At 44.0% G+C, this 12,345-nt stretch overlaps 1 protein-coding gene across 13 annotated transcripts in view; it reads right to left on the reverse strand.

The window, feature by feature from the left end:
* GPATCH2 (G-patch domain containing 2) overlaps positions 1 to 12,345 on the reverse strand; it is a 126,386-nt gene that overhangs the window by 107,979 nt on the left and 6,062 nt on the right. For all 13 annotated transcript variants that reach the window (XR_006653405.2, XM_024576031.3, XM_045184532.2 and 10 more), the window contains exons 2-5: positions 9,286 to 10,002; positions 3,833 to 3,894; positions 564 to 746; positions 60 to 139 (exon numbers count right to left, since the gene is read on the reverse strand). Coding sequence is in view for 12 of the 13 variants with exons in the window: in XM_024576031.3 (XP_024431799.2) it covers positions 60 to 139; positions 564 to 746; positions 3,833 to 3,894; positions 9,286 to 10,002 (1,042 nt within the window). In the remaining variant the exon portion in view is untranslated. The remainder of the gene's footprint in view (positions 1 to 59; positions 140 to 563; positions 747 to 3,832; positions 3,895 to 9,285; positions 10,003 to 12,345) is intronic.

Raw genomic sequence — 12,345 nt, forward strand, 5'->3', positions numbered from 1 at the left:
TCCACAGAAATGGATATATTTCCAAACATGACACAGATGAAGCAAAAAAGCATGCCTACCATTGAAGTGGGGGTCCCTCCAGATTTCTTAACATTCTTGGGAGGCATCCCGTGAAGGCGACTGAGTCTGGCTTGGAAACCTGGAAAACCAAAGTGCCCGGTTTAGGGGGTTCCATGCTCACTGGAGTGGAGAACAAGATCCTATCATTTACAGCTTCAAAAAGTACGTGGGAGGAGGGAAAACCTGTCGAACAGCAGTGGGGAAAAGGCGAAGCTCATCCTTACTAATAAAAGGTCAGACTCAACGCCAGGTAGGGCTCTAATGTGGTCAGCGCACAGCCATTGGCTATTTAAGTATCAGGGTTTTTCCTTCCTCTCGATTCCCCTTTCCATCACCATGGGCCTAGCAGGAATGTGAGTCAACCTTTCTAATGATCTGAAAGCACAGCAAGTGTAGAGTTAGGCTATTGTGTTTCCACTTTAGCTGGTCCCCCCTCAGCGACTCTGACCACTCCTACACTGACCACAAGTCCCTGCACCCACCAGGCAGGACGTACTACTGACCTCTTCTGCCGGGATGCGACATAAGGGGGAAAGAGCCAGTTAAGATACTTTCAAAGACAGGGTCCGGTAAGTGTTTGTCTAGCTCGGCAGGATCTTCCTTTTCCCACCAGGGCACCACTCCCGTGATGCCGCAGGCACCACCCGACTCCTTTTCGTAAAACCAGTCACTCTGCTCGTCGTCACCTGTGCAAACACAAGAACGCCCCCCAGAGAGTCGGTGTCACCACCCCAGGGGACACAGTTGTCGGGGGCAGATTTAAAACCTACAGGACAGCAGTGAAATCCGAGTTTCAGAGAAGCAATTCATTTTTAACATGAAGACAAGATGGGACAAGAGGAGTTTGCAGTTTGTATGGAAGACAATACAATAATTAATACATACTAATTCTAGACTAAACCCTGTGTTTCACGTACTAACAACTGCAAACCTACTCTTGCCCCATCCTGTATATAGTACCTAGAATTTTCGGTCTAAGTATGTCCAAATACTGTGTGGGACATACTTAAACAAAAAACAATTTGTTACTTATCTAAAATTAAAATTTAACCAGGAACCCTGTATTTTATCTGGCAACCATATATATGGCCTATTAAAAAAACAAACAAACCCTTTTTATTCTATCCTACAGCTTCACTTAAGAAATGTTTGGGTTTTGTTTGTTTTATTTCTAGAGAGGTGGAGGGAGGGAGAAAGAGAGGGAGAGAAACATCGATGTGAGAGAGAAACATCAATTAGTTGCCTCTTGTACCCATCCCAAGTAACCCGGGAGGAAACCCGAAACCCCAGCAGTGCTCAGACTGGGGGATACAACTGGCGAACTTTTGGTTTGCGGGACAACACCCAACCAACTGAACTACCACGGTGAGGGCACGAAATGTTTTTTTAACACTATAACAAGAACTGCCATCAACAAAACCATAAAATGTTAGGTTTTAATAAACTGGTTAATCTTTTGGCAAAAACTGTAGGGGAATCCATTTAAGTTACTACCCTTTCCACATTAAGGAAAAACAAGCCTTAATCCCCTACTGGGAATTAAAAGGTGGAACACTGTAGAACATGTTCTTTGCAGCTGATAATGGTGTATATTAGCTTAATTTCATGATTTCTATGGAGTGCAAAAGGGGAAACAGTCAGGAACAGATGTGACTGAACGAAATTAATCTGATTAAGTTCATTAAGAAATGGTGGTGAAAAAGGTGATCGGAAATGAAAAGTGACAACGTCGCGGAGTTTACAGAGACACCGTCCTGGACTAGGGCCCGGTGTCAGTACGTGGGAACACTGGAGGGACAGGGACCGGCACTGCGAGATTCGGCCTGCGATGGGCCTCCGCTGGGAACCAGCGGTGTTTTGTAGTTTAAAAAAGGAATAACAAAGAAAGGGATATACAGAAGGCGGGTAGCTTTTAAAAATAAGAGACAAACAGCATCTCAAATAGGATCTGATATTCATTAAGCCCTCCTCCTGGTTCTTACAAAATGACGAATTCTTGTTTCTGAAAGGGTCACCACAACCTCCACAAACTTTTTCCCTTTAAAAAATCAGAGTGCTGATTTCTCTCATCACAATTATTGTCAAATGCAAACTAAAATAAAGTTTAAGTTTTGACTGCAAATGATTTTATAGAAAGTAGCTATATTTCAAGTGGTGAGGGAGTGAGAAATGTAAAGCAGTTGCAAAATTGGAATCACCAATTTATTTCAATGGAGGATTCAATAAAAATGAGCTTTTAAGAAAAGGACATAAATATCAGTACTTTTACTGATTTTTTTTGTTTTAAAAATATTTTTAAATAAAATTATCCAAGTTTCAAGTGTATAACTCTGTGATACACCACCTGCATATTGCATCATGCACTCACCACCCAAGGTCAAGTCCCCGTCCACACCGTGACTGATTTTTATATTAAAATTACACAGATTAGGTATAAGCGTAGGAAAAGAAAGGGAGTCCCTTGAGACTGACTACCCTAGATCTTAATTCCAATTAAGACAGCGTTGTTATAGAAAAGTGATGTTATTTTATTTTTGGTGTGATATGTAACTTTATTCTTAACAGGGAGATCAACTGGCTAACGATTAAGCACTTGGGCTCCAGAGTCAGACAGGCCAATTAGGATTCTGGTCTTTCCCCACATTGGGATGTTACGTCGGCTCTGTTAACTTAGGTTTCACCATCGTAAAGAAAACAGAAATCTCAAAGGGATGTTTTAAGAATTAAATAAGAACTTAAGAGTAATTTAATGTAAAAAAAGCACTTAGCAATGTGAAATATAATAAATTTGCAGTAAGTGTTAGCATATTTTTCTGAGGTACTCAGTGTTTTTCAAAGATTGATAGGCTTAATGAAATTGTTACTTTTTAAAGTTTTTTTCATTTATAACTTTGGGGAGACATGTATTTTAACAAGAATTTAGGTATATCTTAGCCCTAGGGTTCTACCATATTTCAGCAAAGTCTCAAGTTTACAGAGTCTATGACCTTTAAAACAAAGTTACACATCTATTTATCCAGGACAAATGGTTCATAAGTAAGCCAAACATGATCACTTAATAATAACTGAAAACAATAAACTTTGTTGTTTCCTTTAGAATTTACTAATTCCCTCTAAAGATTATTGAGAAAGGGAGTGAACATTTATGATTAAGTATTTGTATGTAGGTCTACTGCCAGCCCCCTTTTTAGTTTTTCCTATTTTCTTCTAGAACAGGTAGTTTCAAAATAATGCAATGCTAAGGTATGAGAAACCTCAGGAAATTTCAGAGATAAAAAAGATCTAAGTTGCAAACATTACCGTTTAATAGTTTACAATATTGAACTTACGAAAACTGTCTACTCACAAACTGGATAGGGTGGCTAAATGTCACGAGTAAATGAAAATGACAGATGACTTGCAAATCCAACCTTACGAATGCTTACACAGAATTAAATACATTTAAAAGCGGGTGGAGATGGAGAGCCAGTGTCTTGGGAACTTGCTAAAAGAATCAAAACTGAGAAGACTGAGGTACGTAAAGCTTTCTCAGGGAAGATAATCCTTCTGAACATTATTAGCTCCACATCCCGGCTTTTGGAGATAATCAGTTACTTCAGGTCATGGAGACACAATGCTTTCCCAGCACGTCAGAACACTAAAGCCCAGTCCACTACGAAGTGTGTGCAAGGTAAATGGGTTGCAGTCCTCAGTGTAGGCAACCATTAGTGACAAGCAGGACTTTACAACGAAGACGTTTTCCCAAAGAGAAAAAGAGATGACACGTCAGTACCTTGCCTTCCTTCGTCATTGGTAAACAACCCCGCGTCAGTGCTGCTGAGGCTGCTGGAGTCGCTGCAATAAGGGAAGAGAAGAAAAAAAGATCAAAAGAGCAATTGATCGCTCGGTTGTAAAATTTGAAAGAGACGTGGCAGCTCTGGGACGGCACTTAAGCCTGACAAAGATCTGAAAGAAAACAAGATGATTTGTTTTAGTCCAACTGCAAATATCCTGGTTCCATTCGCTCCAGAGCGTATTATTTTTGGCGCATAAAACCACGGGAACCTACTGGGACCCTGACAGTCGGCCAGATGTGGCTGCTACGAGGTGCGGACAAAACGGCTGCATTTTTATTACCCGCTTTCATTGAATGCTCACTCCTTCCTCCTGCGGCGCGAGTCCGCTCGAGCTGGGAACACCGCGGCTCTACTGGACGGGAAAGACTCAATCAAGAGCAGCCTGAGCCTTCCTGCCTTCAGTGCATGAGATACGAGGGCCTGGGATGCAATTACTCTTCACGAGCACGTGTGCAAATATTCTGGGAAAGGCAGTACTGAAGAGTTCACAACAACTCTATTACTCGGCAAGAAAGAAAAAAGTTAAATCCACTAAATCCAAAGTTAAGGTCCCTCTGAGCAAAAGCTGAGCAAACAAGAATGTTATCGATACGAAGGAGGGGCGTGCGATAATCACAGGTTCGCCTTACTTCCCCCGAAGTTTGAGATTATGACACAGAGTCAAAGCGAACCGACGAACTGAAACAAACAGCAGGAATTCAAGTGACGTGAAGAAACTGTCCCTGTCCATTCTAACAGATGCAGTGCTTATTGTGATAATATAGTTGGTTAAAAAGCCACAAGAACATGTGCCAGCATAAGAGGTTTGGCCTGTGAAGAAAACTGGTGTTCTTTAAAATTCCTCATGTACTCTCCTTTCACTATAATTCTTAACTTACCATCAGCAGATTGCCCCAGCTGATTTTTTTATATCATAATACACTTTCCATTAACATGTAGAACTCTAACCTGTTTTTTTAAAAAAAGCATCTAAATCTGTTTTAAGTAGTTAATTCAGTTTAGGATGAAAATTATAGATGACATCGAAATTCATATACATTTTATGAATATAAAACATTTTTTTAAAAAATCCAAACAAAAACTGTAGGAATTTGAGTGACACATTTCCCAAGGAATTCTGAACTCGTACCTTCTCCTCTTTCTTCAAATTAAGAGAACGTGGGAAGTCTCCTTACAGTGCACAACTATTAATGAGAGAAAATACTTTCTAAGAGCACCCAAGTCATCGCTTCTTATTTACAGACACGTCACATACACTCTTCTCTACATAGTGACGTTACAGTATTTATTAAAGACACTCCACGAACTTGATCTTTTTGCCACTTAGCTGCCCCAACTCCGCAGGACGTTCTTCTTGTCCGAGAGTGAGTGGTGCTTCCCTGTCTGCCCCGCCAACGGAACTCTAGTAAAGGAAGGGCCTTGGCCTACAAACCTGGGGTCACAATTCTCTCTCCGAAGCCCCTGAGTCAGAACTTACTTAAAATTCAGAATTCTTCTAATGTTAGAAAGGTACGTACTAAAATGCCTCAGGTGGGTCTAAGGTAGCAGTCCCTAGTCACACACATTAGTACAACTGTTCGATTAAGTGAATGAATATCCACGTTAAATAGAGGCCAAATCAGGTCTGGCCACAAAGAAACTAGTTTCTCACGGCTCTCAGAATTCAGATTTACGGATAAAGCACTGTGAACCTATGCACTGTTTGTTTATGTATTTATCTTTGGTAAATGCTCTTCTACTCTTCCTGAGCTCAGATTCACCCCTCTAGTATATTCCACGTAACAACCAGCTTCCTCTTTTCACAATGTCACGTGAGGACTAAATACCCTCTGATATCCTGAATAGGGTCCTGGAACAGAAAAGGGTTATCGAATAGAGACAAAGGGAATTCTAATAAAGTACTGACTTCCCTTGGTAATCTGTCCACATTGGCTCATTAATTCTGACAGATGGGCCCGAGTATCTTCTGACATCAGTAACAGGGAAAACTGGGTGTGGGGTACATGGGAACAATACAAGGCACTCGATACTACCTCTGCAAACCTCTCTGTAAACCTAAATAGTCTTCATAGTCTTCTGAAAGATCTAAAAATCTAAGATTACTTCCCCACACCTGTCGGATTCCATTTAGATTTCAAGGCTCTCTGTGGGTGGGTCCCCGCCTAAATTCTTTCCATCCCCATCTCTGGTCCTTTTACCTTTTTTCCCCTAGTGGTATCCCTCTCTCCTCTCTCATCTCTCATCTCTGTCTGCCTTGCTCCCTCTTCTCAAAGATACTAGGGAATCAGAATCCCCTAAGACCAGTTCTTAGTACTTAAGGCTCCTTGTCCTCATTTGAGAATTTTACATGTGTTTTAAATTAGGGGTCCCCAACCCCCGGGGAGCGGTTGAGGACCAGTCCGGGCCTGTTAGTAGGAACAGGGCCGTACAGCAGGAGGTGACCTTGAATCATCCAGAAACCATCTCCCCAACCCAGTTCCGTGGAAAAACTGTCTTCCATGAAAACAAAAAGGTTGGTGCCAAAAAGGTTGGGGACCGCCGTTTTAAAGGATGCGGTTTCCTATTTACATTTCACCACCTGACATCTAGCCAGAGGCTCCCCACATCGCGTCGCCGTCCACGTGCTCAGTAAGTCAGGACACAAACTCAGCGGAAAGGCAGACTTTCCGCTCTCAGCATCTGGTGGCCTCATGGCCTGTCCGCTGGGATGCCTCTTCCCACGTTCTTCAGTGTGACTTTTACAATGCGGTATTCACAGATATTCCAGAAGGCTTGGTGACTGAGTGTGTGGACACCATTCCCAACCTCCTGTCCCCCAACTGTTTCCGGTATTTTCTCTTCTTTGAACCAGGACCTGCTCTGAGAGTCCACTTTCTCCTTCATCCTCCCAGCTGAACTTCCACAGGCTCCAGCCCTCACAGCAGCCTCTCTGCTGTCAGGGCCAACCCTCCCTCCCCCCCACTTAAGGACAAACTGGAGATCAGCTGACAGCTGGACAGAACAGGGTCCTCAGGATCACATTCGCTATCTCGACAACATGTTAATCTAATGGATAACATGCAAATCCAACTGAGTTTCTTCCCGGACTGCCCATGACATATATGAGGAAATGCAACCATTTTCCACAGCTCAGGAGGCCATCAGGACCTGCTCATCGGCTGGTCTCACCCCACTCTCCATTCCAGCAGTGAACTCCGAGTACTTCCCCACACACTGGCTTCACAGTCCACGCCTGTGCAGAGTCCCCTCTGCCCAGGAACGCCTCGTCCCCTCCAGGGTCCGAACGGCTAGTGCTGCGTTCATTCCCGGCTCCTGGCGGAGGCCGTCCCCACCAGAACTTCCTCTGAACACACTGCGGTCTCCGCATTTCTGTCGGCTGCTCCAGAAGACGGGCCGTAGAGAACAGCTGTGTCCTAGCATTAGGTTTGGTACCATGGGAAGAGTAAACAGTTACTCAGGTTTGTTTAATCAAACACACAGGGTGAAGTAGTTCAATGCTCATTTCTACATCGGCTGCAAGGAAATACATAGCTTGTAATGGTAGAACAGCTTTGGAAGTAGTCTCAAAGAAGTTAACTTGGATAAATACCTTAAATGTTTAGCAGTCTTCCCATAAGAGGAATATGTACCTAACTTTTAAGTACCAAGAAAAACAGTCTCATAGGTTAAATTTTAAAATAAGAGACAAAAATTGCTTTAGTGTGTTCAAGAGTAAAAACATCCGCTATGACCGTTTGTACCTGGTCTGCGGAGGGCGGGGCATCCTGAGCATGTCTGTCTTAGGTGTTCAAATACTTTCTACAATGAAGAGAAATAAAGAGTCCCATCTCATTTCTCTTCCAGGCCAGAAGTCCGTCAATGAAAGGCAGGCGTCAATAAAAGGAGGGGCTTGGGCAATCAGCCCCGAAAGCAGGGGATCTGTGGATAATCCAGAATCGAGCACTTATCACTTATCTCTGCGGCCACACAGGCTCCCTCCCAGTGTGGGAGTGAGATAATTGCTCTTGAGTCCAGCTGAGTGCCCCCCCTCCGGCCACAGCGGCCTGATACTGGCACCCACAGATCATTCAGGTAGGAAAACGACAGCTTTCGTGGAAGAAAAGCAGATACTGTGAACTTTCCAAAGCCTTCCCAAAGCATCTGTTGTTTTTACTTCTTTAGAAAAATTGCATACAAAGTAAGCCATCTCTAATAAGAGGTCCGCTCTGTAAAATTTTGCCAGGTCCTACTCATATCTGCAATCATAATCACATTTACAAGAAAAACCAAAAGTGCGTCAATACTTTATATGTGTGTGTGTGTACACATGGGTATACACACACACCTATACAGGGTCTGGCAGAAGTAAGGCCTGCTTGAGTGTGGTTGGTAGGGTTATAGTATGGGTGTAATCATTTATGGTTTTAATTTGGGCATTTCACCTAAAATGTCACATGGAGTGCTTGAGTGTGATACTGTTATGGTACAGAATTACATGCTTATGATTTTGTGATAAAAGAGGGGCGTTATTTGTGCCGGACCCTGTACATACACACATATGTAAATAGGTCACAATCCACATGATTAAAATGTGAGTCCTACAAGTAAAAATCAAATACTCTTTCCCAGACCATTTTTGAGCGATGTTTTTTCTGCATCTCACGTCTGCATTTGGTGTGAAGAACACCTAAAAGGGTGAACAGTGTCAATACTTTCTCATTTCCTGCAAGTGGCATTAGTTCTGTGTACAAGAAAAATGAGCATTTCCCGTTGGGCGCCACTAAAATAGTGCCGAGTGTCGTTGTGGAGCCTCGCTTTCCTAAAGGGACAGAGTGGACTGACTGCGAAAGGGCCCTGGCTCCCCTCGTTTGTCTCGTGACAAGGTCAGGTGCTCCAGACTGGAATCTGGCTTTTATAAGTCATAAGGGATCAGAATTCCTAGCAAGCTCCACATCTGAAAATGTCAAGCCACACACACGTTGAAGTGGCATCAACTTCTGATTCTCGGTAATCGGAATAAGCTGATAAATTGTGAAACTAAAACAGAACCAAATACTAAAACTCTGTATTAAACAAATGATTATAAACACAGTTCTAAGAGTTACGATGTGTTATTATTCAAACACACGTCCTTTCTCAAGGAAAATCTATTTCTTTTTCTCTTTGTAGCTGAAAATTAAGTCATTATTACACAATCAAAAGACTCCGTGTAAATCAAATAGGCAATTTTCCTTTGTGCAAAACATCATAAATTATAAGGAAATATGACCATGGTTACACAGCAATATCACTTTCATTATTATAATTCTTAATTATTTCAAAACTGAATTAATTAAAATACAAAACACATTCAACCACCGAACTATCGACACTCATCTTTACATGTATTAATAGGAAATGGAAAAGTCACCTTTCGCTCATGAGCTCGTCGGAGACTTTTTGCTCTTCATACTCCATTTTGTCCTTACTGGCCTGGCTCATCTCCTCACCTTCTAGAACTACTCCTTCGTCTTGGACTTTGGGTCCTGGCCTGACGATTCTCAGTTTCCTCTTCTTGACTTTGTTCCTGCTGAACTCTTGGTACTGGCAAGCTCTGTCGTTGTCCATGTCCTGGTCCCTGCAGCCGTCGGGGGGCTGGGTCATGGTGCGCTTGCTGGAGAAGTCGTGCGGCAGGTCCACGGCCATGCGCTTGACCTTCCGCCTGCGGCGCAGGGTCCGGTTGCCCAGGCTGTCCAGCGCCAGGTCGGGCTCGTGCCACAGCGGCCTCTTGCCCCGCGCGCTGCTGTTTAAGTTAGACGAGGGCCTGCGCTTGGCCACCAGCATCTGGTCGTCGGAGTCACTGTGATCCTTTTTACTGCTGCCGTGGTTCTCTCTGTAGTCCTTGCCTGCTTCTTCTAAGCTGGAGTCGGAGCCCTCGCTTAGGCAGTGGCCGGCCTCCCACGGGTGGTGGACGTTGTAGGACCTCCGTTTCCGCCCTCGCCTTTTCCGCGCCTGGCGCTTCAGCGGGCAGGACAGGCTCCGAGCGTGGTCTCCGGCCTCGGCGAAGCCGCCGCGGGCCTGCTCCGAGCTCTCCTCCAGCGCGGAGACGAGGTCGTGCACCAGCTCCTCCATGGTCCGGCCGAAGTGCCTGCGATGTTTAAAGGGAGAGGAACAGTTAAAGCGCACAGTCGGCCTTAACCACATTAACGCAGCTCCTCCCAGCAGACAATTCACTCTGCATCTAGCTAAAATTAATAGTCTGACACAAGTGTTTAAAAGCTGTTGAATTTCCCTGTCCCAGATATTCGAGTTGCAAATATTCTGATCATTTTAAGCTCGTTTTTCTTATATAAGTTCGTTTATTAAACATAGGAATTAGGTCAAGATAAAGTGGGCATAATACCAGCAATGGAAGGCCTCAGAAATTTGGCATTTTTACTGTGTAATTATGGGAAAGTTACTTCTGCTTAAAAAAGCTGTCCTTTAACCTACTCCCGCCTTTTCCCTAGAGCCCGTTTTCCTAGATGAGACAGAGAGAGAACTTTCTCAGTCCCCGGGGCCTATTTCTAAGAAGGAAGAACATACATCTCTCTACTTACCACGGCCCCTGTGGGTCACGCCATGACATGCCAGGCGGCCGGAGGCTGACGGGCCCTCTCAGGATTTGTGACGTATGTCAGAAGAGTTTAATCGGACACAGGGCACAGATTTACACCACACGAGAATCTCATAACCCGGTGACTCAGAAACCACGTTCAAGTTCAGACCAGGGCCACACTGTTCAAAAACAGCCCACCTTTCTACCCCAGCTCATCTGAAGCAGTCACTTGGCCTTTTGTTTGTTTTATGATTTTTTTATTGAAAGCATTGGGGTGACACTGGTTCATAAACGTATACAGGTGTCGGGTGCGCAATTCTAAAAGGTGTCATTTGTACTGTGTGCTGTGTGGTCACCACCCCCTCAGCTTTTTTTTTTTTTTTTTTAAACAGAAACCACTGAACCAGGAAAAGTATCCACTGGTCAGTCAGCAAGGGCAAACATCGGCACTCCTTGGGAACTTTCACAATTGTACTGGTCCTTTCCCACCCCAGCCCTCAAAGGTCGAAACCAGCAGATGTGCTGGAGGCTCCGGATTCTATTTTGTAAACATTACAGATGACTCACACACGCACCCTGCCCATGAGAACCCTGAGCAGTCACCTCTCAGACCAACTTCCAGAAGCACTTCGGGATGAAAATAGTCTAATTGTAGAGGATTGTGTAATTTCTAGAGTCTATAGCGGGGGTAGGCACACTTTTCTACAAAGGGCCAACGAAGAAGCACGTTAGGCTCTGCAGGTCACTGGGTCTCTGTCGAAGTCACTCCGCTTTCACCACCGTAAGGGGAAAACGCCTTAGGAAATACATAAATGAACGGGCATGGCTGTGTCCTATTGAAATTTTATTTACGAAAACAAGACCAAGTGATGGCAGGCCACAGTTGGCTGACCCCTGCTTTACCTGTCCTCAGTAGGCCATGATTTCAGGCATTTGCAGGCTCCCTACAGCTTCCAGCTTTGTCTTGTCACTTTAATGATAACCCCAAAACAAGCGCATTGTGATTCAGCTGCATTTACCGCTTATAAGGCAATGCACCCATAACAGCTTCTAACCGTTCGGCGTTTACTGTGCGCCAGGCCCACGTCTAAGGGTTTCGTAGGGACAGAGATTAAGGGCAGCTTCCCCAAAGAGGCACATCCAGGAAGCCGTAGAAACAGATTCAAACTCCAGCAATCTGGTTCCAGAGCCTGAGTGCTCGCCCAGCAATAGCCAGGAATCAGACACGATTCCAGTATCCAGTCAGCAGTTCTGCTGATGGCTGATGCAGCTGCAGGTGGTGCATTTTAATTGCTGAGACAGGCTGGATATACCTATCTGTACAGCCAAATGACTCACACTTGGGCGTTATATCCCTTTGACCAGGAAAAAGGGACGGGAGCCCCGCACCACCAGCAGGCACAGGGCGGTGTGGGCGGCGCAGGGAGCTCAGTTCAAAGAAGCAACGTTGTCGTGGTCGGCAGCGTGTACACTGAGAGCAGTCAAGACAAGACGCTGTCTTTCAATGACTGCGGTCTGTATTTTCCAGATCCGTCTCTTCTGACTTTTAAAATACCTTATGGGAACACACTTATGAATCACTACACACACACACACACACACACACACTTTTTTTTAATGTGAAAACTGAAACGTCTTGTTTCCTTGGAAGTGCTTCTATGTATTACTCAAGGTCAGAACAGGGTATTAATGAACCAAATGGGTCTTTTCTCCATTACCTTTTTGTTTTCCCTTTATTACATTCACTATTTTGTTCTTTTCATTTAGCACTAGTTTAGAAGAAATGTACTCTGAAAGACCTGCTATCTTTGAATATAATATTGCACCTTTAAAAAATTTACTGAAAGTTCATTTAACAAGTATTATAATAAGGGCTCTTTGTCCAAAAGAAGA

Source organism: Desmodus rotundus, chromosome 10 (assembly GCF_022682495.2).
Source record: "Desmodus rotundus isolate HL8 chromosome 10, HLdesRot8A.1, whole genome shotgun sequence".
Lineage (NCBI taxonomy): Eukaryota > Metazoa > Chordata > Mammalia > Chiroptera > Phyllostomidae > Desmodus > Desmodus rotundus.